The 23,776-nt window shown below is 40.8% G+C and overlaps 1 protein-coding gene and 1 long non-coding RNA gene across 2 annotated transcripts; one reads left to right on the top strand and one right to left on the bottom strand.

Moving 5' to 3' along the window:
* Positions 1–1,048: 1,048 nt before the first annotated feature.
* ETS2 (ETS proto-oncogene 2, transcription factor) lies at positions 1,049–16,238 on the top strand. The gene is made up of 10 exons (XM_081003804.1): positions 1,049–1,366; positions 6,885–6,956; positions 9,134–9,254; positions 10,422–10,541; positions 10,818–11,018; positions 11,216–11,299; positions 11,809–12,051; positions 13,053–13,320; positions 13,942–14,056; positions 14,689–16,238. Exons 2-10 carry the CDS (start codon positions 6,885–6,887, stop codon positions 14,902–14,904), a joined length of 1,440 nt encoding a protein of 479 aa, XP_080859930.1. The 5' UTR covers positions 1,049–1,366; the 3' UTR covers positions 14,905–16,238.
* On the bottom strand, positions 15,529–18,666 carry LOC308476269. The gene is made up of 2 exons (XR_013985822.1): positions 17,619–18,666; positions 15,529–16,426 (listed from the first exon to the last, which is right to left on the bottom strand). It is a non-coding gene; the product is annotated as an uncharacterized lncRNA (long non-coding RNA).
* Positions 18,667–23,776: the final 5,110 nt, after the last annotated feature.

Here is a 23,776-nt window from a genome sequence, read left to right on the forward strand (position 1 = left end):
TGCCTGTATACATATCTATGGCGCAACCACGCTAGCAGTATTGCATACACTTCTGGTCAGCACATCACTCGGATATTGTAGAGTTGGGCAATGTTCAGAAAAGGGTAGCCAAAAGCATCATGGGGCTTTAGCAACTTCCCTATGAGGAGTGGCCACAACATTTGAGGCTTTTAAGTTTTTTTTTAAAAAAAAAGGTAGAAGAGGTGATAGAGGTGTATTCATTCATACATTCTGTGTGGAGCAATTTATATATTTTTTCTGTGGAGCATCTCCGAGGGCCTTCTGGTGGTTCCCTCACTGCGAGAAGTGAAGTTACAGGGAACCAGGCGAAAGGCTTTCTTGGCGGTAGGGCCCTCCCATCAGACTCAGGGAGACAAAGAACTACACAATTTTAGAAGAAATCTGAAAGCAGCCCTATATGGGGAGGTTTTTAACGCTTGACATTTTATTATGTTTTCATATTCAGATGGAAGCTGCCCAGAGTGACTGGGGAAACCCAGCCAGATGGGCGGAGTATAAATAATAAAATCATTATTAATATTAAGAATTATTATAATATTTATTTATACCCTGCTTTTCCCCCTGACAGTTTACAGATAAACTTAAGAATTATGGGTTTTCTTCCTGAGCATGACAACAATAAGCTCCGGGCAAGCTCATTTCGTATTTGGGGGCTTCCACGGGCATCTGGTTAGCCATTGCGAGAAACGGGATGCTGGACCAAGATAGGCCATTGGTCTGATCCAAAAAGGCTCTCGTCATTGCGCTCTCGAAGTGCAGTTTCTGAGATCTAAGTGGATCAAGGGCTTTGGTCTTCCTTCGCCTTGTTCTGCGAAGTAGGTTTCTTCTGAGCCTCGCCATCTCCTCCCCCTCTAGGCTTCCCGGCGTCTCCGTCGAGGGGACAGAGGCAGCTGGGGCTGCTCTCCTGCTTGCAGCGGGGCAGCACAGCAGCAGCAGCAGCAGAGCGGAGGGGCGGCTCTTCCTGCTCGCGCTCCGCCTCCCTCCCTCGGCGCCGCCCTCGCCCCGTCAAGAAGCCAGGCGTGCCCAACCCGCGCCAGCGCAACGCAGTCACTCCAGGGCCACCAGCAGCGCCGGCGGGAAGCCACCTCGAGCTCCCTCACACACACGCAAACACGTCCTTCGGCGGCCTGGGAGTTTGCTCGAGAGCCTCTTCGCCCCTTTCACTCGGCCGCGGCTGGTGGTGCTTTGCCGGGAGGGTCGTCTCCACCTCCGGAGCCGTGTTGGGATAACGTCGCCGTGTGCTTTGTGCGCGCGCCTTCGGCTGCCGCGCAAGGATATTTTTTGGGGGTGTCCACAAGCGGAGGCGCCTTTTGGACGGGGCGGAGTGCGGATCTTCATCGGCCAGGTGAGGGACCTCGAGCGAGGCCGCCGGGCGCGGCGCGGGAAACACAAGCCGGGAGACGGCGGGAGGGAGCGCGAGGGAACCTGGGCTCGCGGAGGCTGGCGCGCGCGCGCGCTTCTCTGGGCTGGAGGGAGGCGCCTTCGGGCAGGCGGGCTCAGGTAACTGGCGACGGGGTGCAGGTGGGCGAGAGGGAATTGGCGGGGGCGGGGGAGAGAAGACGGAGAGCGCCGTGCCCTTTCCCCCAGCCTTTCTGGCCAGGGATTTGTCGTGCTCTGTGGGCCAGAGGCGCTAATCGGTGCTTGTGGTGGAAGAGCATCTCGCCAAGCCGGATACGGGTCTTCTGCTCCGTGTGTTTCTCTGTCTGTCTGTCTCTCTCTCTCTCTCTCTCTCTCACTCACTCTCTCTCTCTCTCTCTCTCACACACACACACACACACACACACACACACACACACGTCCTTTTTGTGTGGCTTGCAGCGCGGGCTCTCGTCGTAGGGATGCCGGGCACATCCCGGCGGAGCGAGGGAGCAGGCGTTGCTTTGCTTAGCGAGTAACAGGTCTTTCCGCTTTCCCGGAAGCTGCTTTGGAGTTCTTTCTGATCTGGGCTCTTGGGATTTCGGCCATCAGTTCTGCCTTGAAAATGTTTGTGCTGGTGGGAAATAACTGCTTCGGAATCAAAGGCGAAAATCTCCCTGGCCCGGCAAAACAGTTGTTTTGGCCTTATCTCGCTTTTACTAGAGCAGCTCTTCTAAAAATGCGTTGGTGTAATTTTTTTTTGTTTGGATTTGTGAATGGGGTCCGTGAACTAGAATAATTCAGATCTGACTTTGCAAGTCAGTTGATCTCCATGTGATTAGAAGAAAGAGGAGAGGCGCATATAAGATGAATGATAGGAGTTTAAAAAACCAACTTTTTTTTTTAAAAAAAACCCACTTTTAGTGTGTTCTTGTTGCTCACTCTGGTAAATATTTGGGCTGTTAAGATCAAGTGTCACAGTATTTGTACTGTAGTTTGATCACTATTTCTTTTTTGCATAAAGTGTTGCATGCAGAAGGCTTTTACCGCATTAAGTCTTCATTTCCGATATAAATGAATCTTGTAATGCTATTGATCCACGTGCTAATGGCACTTAATGGATGTTTCTTTGGATATGAGCAGGATCAGAGAAGGAAATTGTTGCCCTAAAAAAATTATGTCTGTATGGGTCGTCCCCCCCCAACAGCTAAATGTCTTGCTGCATTTTTGTGTACCTTTTGTGAGAGTGAATAGGTTGTTTGTGTGGCATATTCACATTAATACTGGTTCACTGTTGATTAGACTTTTAAACTTTATTGTAAGAAATTAAGTTGTTTATAATGTTGCTTTGAAAAGGACAAGGGGATAAAATCATTAGTGATCTTTTATAGTTAGTATTTTTAGTATTTTAACGTTTTGGTCTCTGGTTACTAAATGTTGATCATGAATGCATTAACTGCTTCTGGCTGACTTCCTCATAGCCCTAAAATGAATTCTTAATCCTGCTTGAAATCACCTACACATAAGTAAGTTTTTAGTTACCTGCTAGCTTGACCATGTGTTTATAAGGCAAATGGAAAAGTAAGGCCTAGTTTTATCCACAAAAAGCATATGCCTCCAGACTTGTTTTTTGGTATACTATGATTTGCTAGAGAGTAACAACAAGCAACAGGCTGTTTATCTCTTCACCTATTCCCCTTCCCCCTTTATAAAAAATGTACCCAGAAGATATACCTATGCATACTTGTACAATCGAGCACCACATGTTACATATGGCTTTTCTTAAACATGCTACAGTCATGGCAGTATGTATGTAACAAACTTCTCCAGAAAATGAATGAATGCAGGAAAATCTTGCTTAAACATCAGTAACATTTATTTATATTTTACTGGAAGAAATATCAGCTAATTAGTTGGGCAAGGGCTCTTCATATTCATCGTTTATGTAGAAGATGCTTATTTACAGGAACCCATTTAGCTCAGGAGATTTTGGTCAATAATATCCAGTTTTAATATAAAATGCAGTTGTAGCCAGTGCTGAACCTCAGGAAACTAGCCTCTGCCTCCATAAACAAAGCTGTTTGAAAAGAAAGCTTCTCTTGAAGCTAAGAAAGCATTGCTTGTTGCAATTTGATTTTTGAAAGAACTGTGTTAGTGGAGCTATCAGAAAAAAATGTATTTTTGACTAGGAGGAGAGAGAGCCCATGTATGTTTGAAAACACACAGAGACCAGGAGTTCACCCAGTATAATTAATATATAAAGTATTTCATACTTACCACATAAATTCTTTCAAGTTTAAATAGCTCATTATATAAACCTGAGGTTTTAAAATTCTGTATCAATACAGATTTCTATATGAGCAGACAACTTAAAGTGACACTAAATTAAAATGGATTTCCACTTTAATGGTCAGGGATTTTAAAGACTTGTCATAAGGGAGAAAAACCTAGGCCATGTTCTTACCTTTTCATGCCAGGTGTGGAATTCTTAAGGGGGGAAAACCCTACATTAAAATTAACAGCATTTTGATCTGTTGGCTGATAACCTCCTTACGCAAAGTACATGAGGTGGATACACAGATGGATTCCTGGAAACTGATAACCAGTCTGAAAGATAAGGGTTAAACCAACTCTGTGCCAAAGCATTACTATAAAACATTTGTGCTCAATTGTGACGAACTGAACAACGCCCCATAAGCTTGCTTTTATAGCCTTCTCTTTGATCCTCTCTTGTTGAGTTAATGTACTCAGGTCTTATCACAGTTCCATCAACAGTACACTGTAGTTTTAAGAGTTTTAGTCAGAGAACTCACATTATACTGTTCCTGACACTATTAAATATAAAGTACGTTATCATTTCCCCTCACTGTAGTGCAGTTTGCTCTTGGTCTCTTTAAATCCTTTATCCCAACAATAATCAAATAGTGTGTGCATCAGTTATGTGTGGGAGCTGAATAAAGAAGCAAATTAGATTGAAGGGGGGGGGGGTCTTGTTAAAACATGATGTAGGCAATTGCCGCCCCACCCCCCAGTTTAGAACAGGGCCTGCACAGAGTGTCACTTTATTTTCTAGGTTTTTAAACCCATAATTACTATGTCATTGTATATCTAGTTATCCTAGGTCTGTGGGCTTTGCAATAAGTGATGCTGTCCAGCATGTTGCCTGCAGAGCACGGAAGACTCTGGGTTGTTCTTTGTTAAGCCCAGCAATAGAGGTATTTTTTTAAAAAATAATGAAAGTTAAGGTGTTAAAAAAAAAATCCTTCATTGTTCTGCTTTAACACAAACAAACCCAGAGCTCTTCAGAACTCCACAGGAGTGTTCTACAAAAGCATCATGATTTAAAGCCTGTACTGGAGTGGCCTATCAGAGGACACAGGCAAGGTCTGTAAGATCTATTGAAGGGCACCAGAAACTAGGCCCAATGTGAAACTGCAGAGTTTTTAAAACTTTAGAATCAAGAATACACATGACCCAACCACTTCTTAACTGTTTTAAGGTAAGAAAGAGCAAGAGAGAAACCCCTGCTCTGCTTTCATAAGAGATTATGGAAGAAAATGAATGCCTTTTACTTTCCTCACAAAAAGCCCCCGGATCTATTTGTCTGCAATTTGGCAAGCTTAATCCACTCTGGAGGAGCTCCTGTACCTGTAAATCTCATCCACTTTGGCCAAAATGAGAAAAGTTATAGCTACTTTTAGGTTCTCCATTATAGTGAATGGGGAAATAGAGGAGCCAAATTATAGATATCTACAGTGGCGTGTACAGTTTGCCTGTGGAAACCCCTAGTAAAATTTATTTATGATGTGAAAAGTTGATCATTAGGTAGTGCTGGGGAAGAGCAGCCCAAGGGCAAGGCTCACATTTTCTCTAGAGTCTAGAGCCAAAAGTGGGGGGAGGGTGGCACAGACAACACCACTGCCCAAGGCTGAGCTTGAAACATGGGTAGTTAGTCAGGGCGGCCTACTTACATTTAGTAGGACTAAGAATTAATGGAGGCTAATAAGAATTGGCTCTGGTTTTATTTCACTTCAGGCCTGTAGGTTGTATAGGCCTGATTGGATAATTGGAGCAAGTGAGTACAAAATTGGTGTTTGAGTTGGTAGGAAACTAGAGTGTACCTTTTCTAAGGCTAACAAAAATATGGAACTAGGTCCGATAAAATATATCTGTTCTAAAGTAATTGTTTTAATGAAGAGTGATGACCCTAAGGAAACTTATATGGAAGTAAATTCCACTAATAGCTGGGAGATTCTCTAACCAAATGGATGTGATTAGGATGAGGTGCTGCTTGCTGTGTCATTACTCTCTAACAATTCTTTAGTTTTCAAATGACTATCAGTATTAAGTTCCAACAGTATTCTTTTTATATGATCTCATTTTAGCATTTTAACATTTTAATTTTAGCATTTTAATGTACAGTTGATTGTATTTACACCCAAACTGTCCTGCAGTAAAAAAGGAGGGGAGATTTTAGAAAGAATTGAAAACAGTATTAAAACCTTTTTTCTTGTTTGATCTATGTGTACGCTTACTTTTATGGATTTTTGGGAAAGCTCACTTAAGGCCATGCATACTTAAGTATTCAGCTGTTCATGATGAGTGGATGATGAATAATACCATCTTTAGATAGCAATAGCATTTTATTGTGTTTCAGTAATAATTTATAATTCAGACAGTCTATACTTTTGCCAGAAGCTGAAGGGAGTCATTCTACATAAAACAGAGAGATTTCATCAATAGAAATGAAGTAGAGCAAAAATGAAATATTGTGTTCACAACAATCTTGTGACATAGGTTTGGCTGAGATGCTGTTGACTTACCCAAGACCATCCATTGTGTTCATGGCTGACTGGTGATTTGAACTTGTATTTCACAGTGCCATACCAAAGTCCAGCCACTGAGCCAAAATGCCTCCCTATTTCATAATCCTTATTATAAGTTAAATACTAGGCAGCATCAACGTAACCTTTATAGCGTACATGTCAAGATGCTGTTGTAGCGATTGGTATTTTGGTGTTTGATGCCTAGTCTTCTCCCATAGTGAGTACTTTGATGGTTGTACCCAATTGTGTATCTTTAAAAATAAAAAAATGTTCTGTGTTGGTAGAACATTATGTTGTAACTTGTAAGTTAAAATAGCCAAGTCTGACATACTGATTGTTGGAGTTTTGGATTGGTCAGTGACACCCCACCCACCCACCAAGCCATATCACATACAGCTTGGCAAATTACCCTCTTTCAAAATATTTCTGTGAGGTGGGGTGATGTTTGAAAGCTAGTTGTGTAACTCTTTGGAGTTGGGACATTAAAGTTTAAAAGAACGTTTTAAAATAATAACTTTTGATTTGCTTCTCCTATGTTCTCCCTTCTGAATGAAGGAAATTGGTGACATTCATGTATGACCTTTGTAAACTGCAGCAGATAGACTGTTCATGCATGAGCCAAAAGCGTTTTCCCCCCTGTCAACAAATAGCTCTCATATATATAATCTTTTCTCATTTTAGATGAGTGACTTTGGAATCAAAAACATGGATCAGGTAGCACCTGTGTGCAATGCATATAGAGGACTGCTCAAGGTGAGTTGTGAAAAACAAACATTTTCAGTAACACTTTAATTTTGCATGCATGAAACTATTTTTACATGCTATAAACAATATACTTCTATTCCAGCTAAAAACTAACATTTTCAGTAACAGTGCAGTAAAGACTATTAGTTTAATTCGATGTTGTGTCATTTGCATATAGGCTTTCTACATTTGAAAAGAGAATAACAGAAACTGTTTTCTTATTTGCTATGCAATTTGAAAGCCAAATCCTGCCTGGTGATCTCACCAAGACAGGTGTATAAAATAAATGCACTGTTGAGATAGCCAAAAGCTTAATGTGCTGGTGTCAAGTAGCATTTTAATGTACAGTTGATTGTATTTACACCCAAACTGTCCTTAGTTTAAAAATTCAAAGTCCTCTATGAGAAGTGCTTTGTCTTTTGTTTTGGCTTACTGTGACATCAACAACTAATGTCTCTTTAAAAATTCCACTATTGATTTCTTTCAATAATGCCTGACATTCAATCCTTTGAGGGAATCGGAGACAGAATAATTTAGCAAAATGAAGCTATGTCTTAATTTAGCAATAAACTGTGCAAGGTTGTATTTTTACTTAGTTAAGACAAAATAATATAAGTGTAGGCATTATGGAAGATGCTTGCTAACCTTTTCTTGGCTGGTAGGCCGGTCACAAACAATATTGAAGGCATATTGGTTGACTTACATTGGCCTTCTGGGCACAGTTCCAACATTGTACAACTGTTCCTCATTTGTTCAGGATTTTTATGTGTCTATGCTTTTAACGTGCTCGTTGTGCTGTTTAGTTTCATATTCAAAACATTTTTTTCAGTACAGCATGCCTTTTACTCACTCTTAATTCTGCTGCATTTTTTCCAGTGACTCAGTACAAGGGTCACTTGTTTACACAAAACACAGGAGTTTCCAGATTATGTTGAAAGTGTTGACTCAGATCTTTTATCAGTTAACATTGAAAGAATTTATGTTGTTAGAAGGCTAGACAGCTGGCTTATTATTAATCATTTCATTTGTACAGCAACTTGCTCAAGTTAAGTTCTTAAAGCTGAATTTTCTTATTGGAGTAATGTCTATATGAACAGTTTCTTTGTTCTAGACTGAATCACATTGACTAAATTAGTGTTGGGCTAAAACCAGCCATTAGAGGCACACATCTGAGAGACGTACTTTGTGCTGGCTTTTCCACCCTGTGATATGCTTTTTTGAATTTAAAGGGTGAAATCAGTAGCAGTGTATTAGAGAAGTTACCCAAAACTGGCACCCAGACTTCATAGATATGCTGCTTCCCTGACCATTTGAATACAAATATATTAATAAAAGCAGTAGAAAGTCAAACACATTGTTCTTGGAAGTCTATCTTAACACCTCAGCAAGCTAACCATTTTAATAATGTGAAAACATTTCAGTGAATGGCTATGTTTGTGAGTTAATAGGTGAAAAAAAATAGTGGAATGTATCAAATCTTTTATATCAGACTTGCTTTACAATGGCTGCTACAAAGATGGTAGTGTTGTATTCTCGTGTGTGTGTGATTTTTGTTTTATCAAATAGGTGCTTATACATATTATACACAATTATACAAGAAAGGTTAGTGTGCAGTTTCTGTATATCAGTATGCAGTTAGTGTGCACTTCATAAAACTATTCTGGTGAATAGCTTCATAAAAAGGAAGTTACTTAGGAAAGTAAATAATTATAAAACCTCAGATTACTGTTCAGATTTCATGTGTGTCTCCCATTGTTTTCTAGAGTCTAGACCATACCTATTCCCCCCTTAATAGAATTTATAGTGCTGTGTGGTCATTCAAATGCGAACAGTGCTTCATAAAATAAAGCAAATCCTTTAAAATAATACCTAAACCTTTGTTAATTCAAATTTCAGATTGTGCTTTTAAAATGTTGCAAGGATATGCTCCATGACATTATGAATCTGAAGATGCTTTTGTACTACTGCTACAGCTTTTAGTAAATCAGGAAATCCAACGTCAATCCTTTGTATGTACTTAGTCAGTTTCAAGGGAAATGATACTGACTAAGAAAGGGCTGCTTAACATAGAATGGAACTGTTAAGATTCCTGGAACAATGAGTTACATAACCATATCACATTTGCTCTATAAACTTGTGCGTGTACTAAAATATCCAAACTGAACTTCTTGTATTTTCTTTTTCAGCGGCAGCCTGCATTTGATTGCTTTGAAGGTGCAAATTCTTTGTTTACTGGATACTTTCCCTCATTAAATGAAGATCAGACAGTCCAGGAAGTGCCAACAGGCCTTGATTCTATTTCTTATGGTAAATACCAGTTTAATAAATGTAACACCACTGTCGTGCTAGTTAATAGAATGGAATACTCTAAACAGGATGTGGTCCGAAGTCACCTGTATGTAGAATTAGAGAAGGCACAATCTGTGGGCATCTCCTCTTATTTATAATAGGATAGCGTTGAAGCAAAGTCATTGCTCATATGTAGCTCCTATTAATTTGAGTACAGTGGAACCTCGACTTACATACAACTTGTCTCGCGGACTTTCCAAGTTGCGTCCATGGCAAACCCAGAAGTAAACACCGGGTTTGCCGCGATTCACTACTGCCGAATGCACATTTGCACAAGACGCCTCTTCTAGCGCACTGTTTTGACCAGCAGACAGACCTCCGGAACGGATTATGTCTGTAAGTAGAGGTTCCACTATAGTGCTTATGTAGGAAATGTCTTGGTAGAGGTGGGCACAGGTATACCCCTCGTAATATAAATTTAAAATTCTCAGTCCAGATTGTGCATGTGGCTCCATTAGCTTGAGTAGCAAAGTACAAAGATGTGCATAGTTGTTGGAATTAATGGCGAAGCCATTACAAGCAAAGGAGCACTATGACTGCTTTCTTGGTCCTAGGCTTGAAACTGATCAGGATGCAAAGTTCATTTAGTTCTTCTGATAATGAAAGTAGTATTTTACTCTGAAAGTCACACTGGCAGGTAGCCTATCAGTAAATGAATTCAGATAGTTCGTCAGAGCCCCAGTTGCAGCAACACTGTTCTTGCCATAATAGTGCTGTACACCTGACGAAATAGTCAATAGAACATAGATAAGCGAAGTATTGTGGTTTTGAAATGATTATAACTCTGTATACCAAAGGCAAACTCTTTCTTACAAAAAGCGAGTTAAAATCATTGATAGCAATGCTGGTGATCCTGTCCTGAAGGAATGCAGAGCTAAATAACAAGTTCGGAATAATTACTATGTTTCTGCAAACAATTCTAAACACGGTTACTTTATGTTCTTTTCTAGTGTTGAAATATTGCTAGTCTCTTCTAATGCCACGTCGCTGGCAACTTCTGTAAAGAATACAGTTGGGTCCAAAATCTATATTAATAACAAAGCATTGCTTCAGTTGAGAAAGAAGAAACTTAAACATTTCCCCCCTTTCCCTTTTCTAAAGTATTGCAACTCTTCTGCCTTTCAGAATCAAACAGCTGTGAATTGCCTCTCTTAACCCCATGCAGTAAGGCTGTGATGAGTCAGGCCTTAAAAGCAACTTTCAGTGGTTTCACAAAGGAACAGCGCAGACTGGGTATTCCAAATAGTAAGTACTTTATTTCTAATGCAAAAGACTACACTGATTAGCCTTAGAAAGGTAGTTTTACCAGTAAACAAAATGAGAGTTTCTGAACTAAACTAAATGCTTGCAAATGATCTTTTGAGGATTGTAGCCTGAGCTTGGTGTAGGTTTAGTTTACTGGATGCTTCTCAAAAGAATATATGGAGAGGCGTTAGTAAAAGAGGCAGCAGCCAGTAGGCATAAGTGTGTGTCCTGCAGAGAGTTTCCTTAATGTTAATTTGTTTGTCTTGCTCCTTGCAGATCCGTGGTTATGGTCACATCATCAGGTGTGCCAGTGGCTTATCTGGGCCACCAATGAATTTAGTTTGGTAAATGTGAACTTTGAGAGGTTTGCCATGGATGGGCAAGAGTTGTGCAGACTGGGAAAGGAGCGCTTCTTGGAATTGGCACCTGATTATGTGGGTGATATTCTCTGGGAACATCTGGATCAAATGATAAAAGGTAAATAAGTCTAACCAGAGTAGTGGCATGAGCCAGGAAACATATGACAAGTTTTGTTTGGGGGCAGTGGATGGTAAACTTGCAAAAGTAAATGCTAAACTTTTTGTTAAGTGTTATACAAATGTCACATGTTGCCTTTTAACAGATGAAAATTCCCCTGTCCAAAATGTATAAACAAATACTTTTTCTATTTCCAGACAGTGAAGAAAAGCCACAAGATCAGTATATGGAAAACGCCCATCTCACTTCATCCATGCACTGGGTCAACAACAACACATTAGGTAAGTATCTTTAATTAGGCTAATTACAACAGTTAAGGAAAGCTGGAAAGACTGAATTTCCTTTTGATGTCAGTAGATAGCCAATTTCATACCTGTGCTGTACAGAGTATACACCCTGGATGAAATTGCATGTGCATATTCAGCAATCTACAGAAAGTTGCTTTATATACCTTTTACTTTCAGACGGGTGAGGGAGGTAGTCAAGTTATTTGGGGAGGGGTGTATGTTTTTTTGCCAGGAACTGGTGATAAATGGAATGGATATGCTTCAAAATGCTGATGTGTTAGGACTAGAAACTTAAAGGAAAAACCCCAATATATTTGCCTGGGGAGAGGTGAGAAGGTTATAGATGCCAGGGGAGATTGAGTTGACCAATTGTCATGTTTGGCATTTGACATTGTGCTAACAAGTGTTAGGGCCATACATGTATTGCTCTACTTGACCTCTGATACTGTTCTAGGGGAGTCTGCAATGAGTATTATAAAAACAAATGTGCATTTCCCCCCCAGGTATTAACATAGAACAAGCACAGTATTGTGCTCAGGTACCCAGCTATCCAAAAGCCCTCAGCTATCCAAAATCCAGCCTTTTGGATGACCTATGTCAGACATCTGTTGGACCAAATGTAGTTAACCTAAAACAAGAATATCAGATGTTTCCTAAAGCACAGTTAGAAACTGTCAATGTGAACTACTGCTCCATGAACCAGGACTTCGCAAGAAACAACTTGAACTTGATGTTGGATAACTCTGGTAAGATTGCACTTCCCTATGATCCCTTGTTGTTCATAATGCTTACAGTATAGAAGATTCCGAGAAATAAACATTAATATAATACAGTTCCTAACATGTGCTCTAGCAATTATGTATTTAAAAAAACCCAATCTTATTGTTTCTGAGTTAGCAACCCAACTTACCTCTTTATTACTCAACCACAAATCATTATTTTGAGATGCTGAGAACTCATAGTGCCTTTTGATAGGTCAACGGAGTACAGTACAATTTGTTAAAGAAAAAAAGAAAAAAAACCCTGTCTTGTTAAGCTGTTGGCAACTAAGCTATAAATTTCATAAGCTTACTTACTTAATTAATTATTTCTGTGCTGCCCTTCACCTGAAGATCACAGGGCAATTTACAATATATAAACAAAAATGCATACCATAGTAACAAAGAAAAAGGGCCTCATATGATGATTACAGGGGCCAGGTTGTTTCATATGAGAAGTGGTCCTTGAGGTGTTGCAGTCAATTTCAAGTGATGTGCTGATCTATTAAGTAAAACCCTTGGATTCAAAGTAGTATTCTTACTGACTACAACTGGGCAAAATTGACGGACTTAAACATAATCTGAACTACGATGGATTGCAACCTCTGTAATTTGAGTTCTTAATTGGTGGAGTGGGGGCAGACTAACTGTTAAAAAGAAAAGAGATGAAACTAAGCTGCATTCTCATTGGCTTACTGCACTGAATTAAGGACTCAGCTAGACTGGCAAAGGAAAATGCGATTGATATGCGTTGTATATGCGATATAACATTGTGCCACCTGTTTTCCCTGTTTAAATTTACAACGCATTTAACTGAAACGCTTCTTTGATGTGTCTCGATCCAGCCTAAGATTGCAGTTTTGAGCCTGTATTCTCAGCCTCATCCATTCAAACCCGGGTGTTCCTAGCATTTCCATTTTTTCAGCTGCGATACTAATACAAAGAAAAACTTGAGTGAACCCAAACTTGTGACTTTTCCACACTTTCAGGTAAACCTAAAGAGCATGACTCAAGTGACAGTGGCACAGAAAGTTATGAAGGCTCAGATTCATTGCTGCAGTCTTGGAACAGCCAGTCCTCGTTGGTGGATGTCCAGCGTGTGCCATCTTATGAGAGTTTTGATGATGACTGCAGCCAGTCCTTGTGTCTGAACAAACCCACAATGTCCTTTAAAGACTACATTCAAGAAAGGAGTGACCCTGTGGAGCAAGGGAAACCAGTTATACCAGCAGCAATTCTAGCTGGGTTTACAGGCAAGTACTACAATATTTTCCTTGACCTTTTTTGTTTTTTGCCTCTGGGGCTTTTCTGCCCCTTCACCGATTGCATAATGCCCCGTGAGGGTGCGTTTTTATTTAGGTGAAATGACAACAGAGGTAGCCATTACAAATGTAACTGGAGCAATATCGGACTACCGTCAAAATAAAGATTAATTAAAGCCACTATTGGTACACTTTTCTGTGTGTATGAAAGCTAAATGAAAGCAGAATTCAACAATTCTTTTGTGCCCAGTGCAAGTTCTTTTCTGAAATCCATGTTTCAGATGAAATTCAATTGTTGGGGTGGATTTCAGAGTGAAACATAAGGGATACTGCAAAGTATAGCCAACAGTTTGGAGAGCAGGAAGCTTCCTTCAAGTTGTTGCCATGAATTTTTTAAGATTGGGAATCCAGATCTACTGTAAGAAAATCCTGTTAACTACAGGTGTATATTTTATTTTTTCTGATTCAACTTCTGGTGTCATATTTACCTTTACCCAGGAAGACTTTAGTTATACTAAGCAATTATACTAAAATCCTGAGTGCTAGTCTCTTTAACACATTAATTTATGTATGACAGTGTACAATAATTTTATCTTATCTTGGTATTAACAGGTAGTGGACCGATACAATTGTGGCAGTTCCTTTTAGAGCTTCTAACTGACAAATCGTGTCAGTCATTCATTAGCTGGACTGGAGATGGATGGGAGTTTAAATTAACAGATCCAGATGAGGTTAGTAGTTCAGTTGTCATGAATAGAAATTGTTTGGCGCCTACTCTTAGGTGGAGCTATGACGAAGGACAGCCTGTACTCTGCACCTTAATATAAGCAGTATTAACTAGATGTATAAAACTTGTTTCCCATGTATAGTTGTTGGCCAGCTTGCTTTTTTTTAAAAGACATACGGTAACTCTGAACCAGGATAGGAATATTATATGAGAATGAGAGAATGAATGAATTCTATTAGGTATCAAGTGGTTGCTTCATGATTTAAATTCTTTCAGTTATAAAAATGCTGCAGCAAAGTTAATTTGTTGAAGCTTTTCACTTCAGATATACTCATAATTCTCATAATTCAAGCGTGACTTGGAAGTATTTCATTATTTAAAACCTCCTTTTTTTGCAACTCTCTAGATGCCCTAGATGTCTTTAGCTATTCATTAAGCTTTTAAGGATTAGGCATTTCATTCCACCTTTCCCTTTTGAACTTGTTCCTAGTATGCTCCAGTTAACTTGGCCTTGTGGATGTGCTAGTGTAAAGAACATGGCATTTGGAATAATCTAAATGACTCCATTCCTAAAATCCAGATTTTCAGCGGTTGCCTTGAATATTAATAACTCTTACCACATTTTTCTCCTTTAAGGTCGCACGGCGATGGGGCAGAAGGAAAAACAAGCCCAAAATGAACTATGAGAAGCTGAGCCGCGGCCTCCGCTATTACTATGACAAGAACATCATACACAAGACTTCAGGGAAGCGCTACGTATACCGTTTTGTATGTGACCTACATAACCTGTTGGGCTATACAGCAGAGGAGCTGCATGCAATGCTAGGAGTGCAGCCAGACACAGAAGACTGAGCGTTGCAATTTTCTGTAGCATTGATGGAAGAATGCAACAACGCATGAACTGTGAACTGGGACCTCCTGCACCAGTCATTAGTTTTACCTTCTGGCTGTTTGGAGTGGGGCGCTGTAAAAGACCTTAAAAGAAGTGATTTTGTGAACCAGGTGAAGTCCAAGGAAAGAGAAATGGCCGTATTTGGGGGCACCATGGCTTCAGATATTGATGTGTCCAACCTTTTGAGCAGCAACAAGTGAGGTCAACACAGTTCCCAGCTGTAACTTGGAAGATACGAAAGTACTCCAGGGTTTAGAGTTCTGGTTATTTATACCACCATATAATTAAGGGTGTTACCCATACCAAAGGCTGATAGCCACCAGAATTTCTAGCTTGAACAAACCCTAAAATAACAACCTTGCAGATGTTATATGTCATGACGTGTGATTTAAGAGAGGGAAGGTTAGGCATCCTTTATTTAAGTCTGGGTTCTGAGTTGAATTTGCATTGGGCGTTCTTGCCAAAGCAGCGCATGTGGCCTCCGCAAATAAACTGTAGTCTCAGAGCCAGGTGGAGCAGTGGCAGAGAGTCCTCACAAAGAGGGAGGAAATATGTACCATTTCAAAGTCTGTAATTTGTCTTTGTATATAAGCACGTTCATAATGATTCTCTGGCAATTTAATGCTCCTATTTAACATATTGTATATTGTAATTTAAGCTCATATAAGCATCTGAAAGAGGAGGAAAGTTAAGGTTTCATTTCAGAACAGCAGCACTTAAGCATCGTGGAACAAGTATTTAATCTACTGAAGGAGTTGATAAATCACATAGGCACATGCTGAGTGCCTTTTTTGTGCAAGGAGAATAATTCATGGCTGGCTGAAAAACACTTTGAGCATTTTTTTTGCAAGAGACTAATAATATAGCCTGGGGCATAAAAGGCCCAATTTGCCTTTTATTCTAACTGAAATTGAAAATGTTAATATTGTTTTCAAATATATTTATTAATGGCATATCTCTTTCATGCATGTCCTTTTGGAAACAATTTATATGTATAGTCCTTACTTTTTTCCTTCAGTTGGCCATTCCCCAACCTTTGCCCTCACCCTTCATGAACTATCCTGATTAAAATATGAATTCTATTTTTGGAAATAATTCTGACTCCTTTTAAGCAGTTAGGAGAAAGTTTTATGTAGCAGCTATTTTTACTGCCAAAAACAAAAACACTTCACTGGAAAAAAATGGTTTGTAAATGAAAAATATTGTAAAAGAAAAGTATTTTTTATCTTGAGATTGATGTAAATTTAAATGTACAGTCTGATGTTTAAAATGTTATTAAAACCTCTTGAACGAATATTAACAGTTGTGTTTATACGCTTATGAATTCTTAACAGTAATTTTGAAACTTACCAGCAATTCAATAAGTACATATCTAAGTGTCTAATAAGTCCTGGGGGTTGACACAGGGGGCAATACTCTCCATCATATCAGTGTCCATCAAGATTTGAATGCAAACGTATTGCGGAGAAGCAGCTCCATCTCCTGCAAGGTTGACAATCTTTCAGCAGAAGCAATAAATACCCATATGCATACATTACTTAGCTAGATCTCATGTCTCTATCAAATTGAATGGCGTGAATTGTGTATGCGCCAACAAGACATGCTCCTGAAGAACACGATCACAATAACTGATAAAACTGCATATACTCTATAGTGCTTGCCTTCAATGGTGGAACTTTTCAAGTTCTTGATTTGGACTCCAAAAACCACACACACCCTGGAGTGGTTTTCTAATTAGTATGGGGTTTTTAAAATACTGTGAAATTCTGCTGTGAGTCATGTAAAACAGGCCCAAATGGAGGCATTTGCTACAAATGTACATGCAAACACAGCTGGGAAATATTTGGGATCTTTTCTGTGTGTGTAAATACAATCCTGTTTACAGATGCATCCAATATCTCTACTTCCCACAAGAAGAGCTTTCCAACACTCCCTCTTAAAGGGTGACTTTAAGGGATAACTTAATATGGTGCTAATTTTGTTAGTGTTTACAACAGGCGGCTACAGAAAACAAGCATCCCCCCCAAACCTGACCCAATCAGATGCCCTGGAGGTCGCATCTTTATGTCTGGATTGATGCTTTCATCTTTCCATGGATATACAGGCCTACTGCTTAGTAGCTAGTTCTGCCCCCCATCGCCCCAACTCACATGCCGGGCATGTGACTGGCATAATACTGGAGGGGGAGATGTACATCCTCATAAATTGAAAGAATTCAGATTGTAATTCAGTGCATGTGTTACTTTTATGAAGGAGTCTTGTCTTTCATTGGTAACTAAGCATGTGAAATGTGATGCAGAGTACACAACCTCAAAGCCTAAACAATTTGCCTCTTGCAAATTCAGCTTCTTTAAGTGCAGAGATCTTAAAGAGGCTTTCTGTTATGTGGGATGGTAGTCTTAAAGATATGCCTTAATTCACAACTTCAGTCCCTTAGACTTTTTCTTCTGTGAATCATTCCCATTTTATTATTTTATAATTTAAATGGATTTCTTACTTCACCACAAGATCCTGGCCAGGTGTGTGGGTGCTTAAAACCATAGAATCCTACAATGTTACAATCCAATGAAACAATTTAAAACAAACTGAAGAATAGAGGGGGTCAGCTTCACTGTCAACTTTATGCAAGAGAGTCTTCCATCATAATAGTTTTGCCAAAAAGATTCCTTCTCACCCACTTTGGATTCTTGGTACTACTAATCTTATGCAAGATGGCTTGTTGGAAGGAAAGGACCTTGTCGATGAGCAAGTTGTTCCACCTCTGAGTCCATATCCTCACCAAGGCGGCTGATAGCAACACTGTTAACCAAGGAAGATGTGGGTTACCTAGACAGTCATTTATGGAGAGAAGGGGAGCATCTAAAACCTTATCACAACTCTGCAACTGTCCCTGATCCAACAAAGTCATACTGACAAACTTCAAATGTAACAGAAGGGGAGCTTGCTGCAGAAGGGGAAAGCTTTTCATTAATTCACTTCCCCAAATCTGTCACAAAAATAGTGAAGCCAACTAGCTGAGATCTCAGCAGCTTCCACTGAAGTCAGTTTCTCTCTGAGGAAAGCTGGAAATGTCCTGAGAGGTAGAGTACAGAACTGCTTGGATTATTTTGAACTGGTGGTGGACCGTGGTGTGAAGCAGGTGGCCCTGTGTTTCCTTTTTTCCAGAAGGCTGCATGTGACTATGGACATACAACCTTTCCTGACAGTTACTCATCATCGCCAGTGACATCACAGGCAGTGTCCACTAGGTTCCCATGACAGCAAACATGCACCCATGTATTGCAGTGGCAGAAGTGGGGCAGCTGCCGTTCTCCAACACAGAGGAAGCAAAACTTTCCACTTTGCCAAGCTGACTAAAAATAAATCTAGGAACTGGAAATCAAACCGCCAAGTCATGGGCGATTACTGTGTGAACATGTATGCCTGCAAAGTTATGAAACATGTTCTGAATTACGTGGCAAATGTGCTAACCTTGTGGTAAATTTGGTGTCCAAAACATTGCTGTATTTCTGTTGAAGGACAGACAAGGCAATGATCGCAAAGCCCCGTAATCATTTACAGGAAAGCAGAAAAGAGATGTTACATCATTTCACTAAAAAAAAAAGTCCTGACTACTGTTTTAGTCTTCTAAAGAGTGATGAGCTGGGTGTTTTGTTTAACCATTTGTTAACTAATCAAAGTCTCGTGTGGTTAAGCTGCAGCCTTTAATTTGCCCACCTAAACTATTCACAGATGCTCCAGAGAGGAAAAGATTTCAGGTAATCTCTTAGGCTCACATAATCTTGGGGATGACTGAAAATCAGAGATTGCTTTGGGCTAGCTTTGGGAGTGGCTTTCCTAGCAGTGCTCAGTACACAGGAATAGGGGGGCCCACATGAATATGTGCAGAGAACCATCCCCTCACAACTGGATAACCAGAACCAGCCCTCACCTGCCTTGATTGAGGAAGAAAGGATTTCCAGATCAGGTGGTGTGAATTCAAAGCAGACTTAAGCCCTTCCACCTTCAGAAATACAGCACTGCATAGTTTGTTTTTCCATAACAGTCACGTTCATTCCTGGCAATCCATGTGCACTGATGACTTTGGCCTGTATTGAGCCATCTTGTGCCCCCGGCACACATAATGTTGACAGTAAGACCTGTCTAGCAGCATGCACAAGAGAAATCAGTCTTTGTTGCACCCTTCCGGTTCAGGACCTTCAAAGCACAGAGCCATGATGATATGCCATTACAGCCAGATGCCAACAACAACAGCAGAGATGGTGAAACTTTGTGAGCCTGAGGGTCATATTCTGTACTGGGCAGTTTTCTGAGGGTACAGTGGTACCTCGGGTTAAGCACTTAATTCGTTCCGGAGGTCCGTTCTTAACCCAAAACCATTCTTAACCTGAGGCGCGCTTTCACTAATGGGGCCTCCCACTGCTGCTGCGCAACTTCCGCTCGCATCCCAGGACAAAGTTCACTACCAGGAGCACCTATCTCTAGGCTAGTGGAGCTCATTACCCGAAGCGTTCATGAGGAGGGCGGTACATAACCCAAGGTTCCACTGTATTTTGCCAGTGGCAAAAGTGGGAGATGTAAGAAATGTAAATTTTACCTTCGTATAAGCTAATTTAAACACACATTTGCACATCCCTCTCCATCCTCCAACCATGCAAGCAAGAGGTATTATCAGAGTACAAGGTCACATTGCAGCCAAAAAGAAAGACTCAGGATGCAAAAAATGGTTAGTGATGGCTGTGTCCTGGTGAGAGGATTTGTGGCCCAGTTCTGAGAGCTAGATGAAGAAGCCTGTAGTGCAATATTCATATTTTTTCCAGGGCCTGAGGTTTCTTACTCCTGCATTACAAGGGGAAAGGGGGAAAGGCGTTGCTTTGTTTTAGAAAATGGGATTTTTAAGTTTCCTGCATCCATAAGTGGTCAGATTTAGTCTTCATTATCTGAGCACTTCAGACAAGTTTTGTGTTTGTTTTTTGAAAGAAAAAAAGGTGGGGGGTAATTTTGCGTGCAAATTTACAACTCTACACTAATTCATGCTGGAGGCATTTTCTAGAGAGTCAGCTGTTCTTTGGCTGCACAGGATCTAGCACATTTCCCATTTTGAGCCAGATAAAGTACAACTTTTTATCTGCCCGCTGGGGCCATTGCAATGTGCAATGTGTCTGAGATGCCGTTCCGCAACAAGCACATGATGGCTCATGTCTTTGCACGATCGTAACACATAGCTTGCAAAAGGGGGACTTGGATCATCTCAAAGCAGAGCGTGGAAAATCCCACATTCTGCCCCCTTGCTGCAGTGAGTTTTTGAAGTTTTTCATTTCTTTGAGATGATAGCTGTACTTCTGCTGAGGTGAAGAATGAAGCCTAAAGGAGTTGGCAATGATGTCTCATTAATCATAGGACAAATCAGGAGGAGGCATTCTGAATTTCTGCCTGAGGTTAGGACTGTACTTCAACTTTAGAATGTGCAATTTGCAACTAGCTCATTCAAAGTTCAGCTAACCTAAGACACCAGTTAGGAATTTAACAGTAAGTGAGTTTTTGCAGACAAATAGTTGTTGGAGGGAATGGGAAAATGAATGTGTGTGTGTGTGTGTGTCTGCCAAATGAGGATACCACTTCATGCATTTGACGGAATGGATTCTAGAACATAAAAGCTCACCCTTCAACAAATATGGCACCCTTAAGGTGATACAAGACTCTTTCTTTTTCCATCTTAAAAACATATTGTAGAACAGGCTTTCTCTTCTCTTCATTTTCTGCCTCCTTTCTTCCTCTACCCCTGAGGCTTACATGGAGGACTGGTGGTGCCATGGAGAAAGATAGCCAAGAATTCTCTCACTTACATTTTGATATGAGCTAAAGAGGAAATTCAGGGTTTATAAAATTCATATATTTTATGACCCCTGAAAATTTCTTTCTGAACCTGACTCAGAAGAACATTGGCGGTATCACCAAGAAAGGACTTGAAACGAACTTACAAGCAACAACAAAAATGTATTCAAACTTATGCAGCACATTGTTTGATCTGGAAATCATTTATCATATTGCAAAGGCACCCTCTATCTTATAAACTCCATCTCTGCTGCTACTACTACTACTATTATTATTATTAGTTTTATTTCTATGCAGTTCTTTCTAATAATTTTCCATGCTTGTTATTTGCTGATATTAACATAGTTTCTAATGAATCAGGTAAGGTAATTATGAGTATAATCACATCTAATGAAATGTCTCATATTTCTCCCCATTTATTTTCAACTTTTCATTATGCAGACACCAACTCCACCTGCAAAAAATATATATGATGAGGCAATGACAATACAAAAGGGTTTCTGTGAGCTTCAGAATTAAAAACAATGTCCAACTTACACTGCACACACACATTATACAAGTGTGTGTGTGCATCAGCCTTAAGGCAATACATGACCTTCTAAATTCCCTATTAAGTGACAGTTTAAGTATTTATTGAGGTTCTATTTCTGTTTGTTCACTTGCAAGGCAAATATTTAGACCTAAGGTAATAATAATTGGATGTTTCCTTGTGTGCTAGCCACCAGTCTCTTAATGGTGTGTTTAGATAGAGAAGCAGACTGTTTATAAAGGAGCCTCTGTTGCCCAGACAGTTTGGTGAAGACAATACGCACTCAAAAAGTCCTATCAGTTACCTGAAGACTCTGACTAAACAAAGTTTGCACCGCCTCTGCTCTTCAAGAACCACAGCTCTTCACTAACAGGACCATATGTAATTCTCAAGCATCAGCTGGGATGGAAATTTCCAGAGCACCATTTAGGAAGTCCGTATGGAACAAAACCCTGTTTGCTTTCTAGTATTTCCTGCAAGCTTCTGCATTTCCACTTCTCTTGCATGGGTGTAGCTCCCCATCTCAAGTAGTAAATCAATCAAAAATACTTAACTAACTGAGGTTCTGCCCCCCCTTATATAAAGCCCTCCCCCAACATAAATCCTGGCTATGCCCATGTTCTCCTGGTTCTTGGGGTTTTGTAAGAGAAGGATGACAACTTCACCTCTTCCCAACTACATCTTTCTCTTAGTAAACAATTGCACCCTGTGTTCTGAAGTAGTGCTCCATCTCTGGGTCCTTACAACTTTGCAGTACAAGAAGTAGCAGCTTAGACCATCCTGAGCTCCTACTGCAAGGCTGGGGCAGTAATGTGGGGCATCACTGTCATATTAAACGGCCTGAGGTCCACATGCCCTTCTGGGCAACCTTCTGGGGGCCACATGCAAAGTGGTGGGCAGGGTAAGAGGCAAAAGTGGCAGAGATTGGTCCTTTTCACACAGTAGGTCAGGTTCAACACACTCACACCTCCTGTTCTGTCTTCCATCCAGGAAAGCAAGAAGCCTTAGCACTGTCAGGGAATGGTCTGAACAGGAAGACTGGGAAGTATGCACTCAGTCTGATCAGCTTCTCTCCAAAGGGGGGGGGGGGAGCTTCGCCACCTTCATCTACAGCAGTTTCAGGAGGAGAGAGAGAGAGATGCCATTCCTTTCAAGGAAGAATTACCAAGCTACGAGATAGTGAAGGTGAGGTGAGAGAGCAGCTGGCAGGGACCTCCCTGGAGAGTATGGGGCATCCTCCATCTCCACAGGCATGTCGGTCCCTCCACACCTGAAATATACTTGAAGTCCTGTAGTGATTTCATGCTCTTTATTGCAGCTTGTAAAACAGTAATTGAATTGCCATCCAAACCTCAGGCTTTTATATACATTATTTACACAATGAGTGCCATCTGATTGGCTGATTCTGCTTCCCTCCTGGAGCCTGATTGGTCTTTTCCTGCAGGCCAATCAGTTGTTGCATTCTACGATCCTACTTGCCTATTGTTCTAGGATCCAAGCTTAGTACATAACAGCACCCTAGAACAAAGAAGGCAGAGGGGTGGGATCCTGAGACTTCCCATTGGCACTCAGGGTGTTGTTGGGGATGGAATAGGCAGAGTTCAGAGTAGCCAACCTCTCTCTTTGTGTGGAGCCATGGATTCTTGTCTTGCAACCAGATGACTGAATAAAAAGGACTATAAATTACGAACTGTTTGTTATTCTTGCCTTTGATGCTACCAGAGGGGGAGAGGACTCTCCACGCCTGGCAATAACTATTCACATCCAGCATCAAGAACGCAAGGAGGGTGCAAAGCAGCTTTGGTGTTGGGTGAGGCTGAGGAGGGAGCGTGGTCTGGGAAGAGTAATGGGGGCTACTAAGAGAGGCCAGAGGGCTGCACATGGACTCTGTGCCTGAGGCTGCTCATTTCTAACCAGATACAAAGAGGAGAAAGATGGGGCTTGAAAGTGGCTGCAGCTCACCTTGTTTGTTCATGGAGCGATGCACCTGCTCCGGCTCTTTTCTTCCCCCATCCCTTATGAAGGTGGCAACCTTTTTATCCCATTCTCCCTCCAAGAGGACAGAGCAATACACTCAGGGTCAGGCTTCTGTTGAGGTTGCCAGCCCTGCTGGATCAAATCACAGGGCACAACAACCTATTTGTATGATTTAACCTCCTTGCAATCTTCATTCTGCACACGGAAGGAGCCATCCTGCTGCCTGGGGCCATGGGTTTTTTCCTCCCTGCTGAGTCATTCTGTGCCTTTACTCACATTATTAGGTAAAACTCTGATCAAGTTTAGCAGTGCAGAGTCCCCGAGAAATACAGCCAGCTCCACTAACTGTGGATGAGGTCAGCTGCTTGCTGGATCCAGCTGGTATTTCGCTAGTAAAGACTATACAACCTGATTCACTGTTCTGTTGTGCTGACATCACACCAGCTCGCGTGTGATGGACCAGTGACTCAGGTTCTCAGTCCTCACTCACT

The sequence above is a fragment of the Podarcis pityusensis genome (assembly GCF_964106645.2).
Source record: "Podarcis pityusensis genome assembly, chromosome: 4".
Classification (NCBI taxonomy): Eukaryota; Metazoa; Chordata; class Lepidosauria; order Squamata; family Lacertidae; genus Podarcis; species Podarcis pityusensis.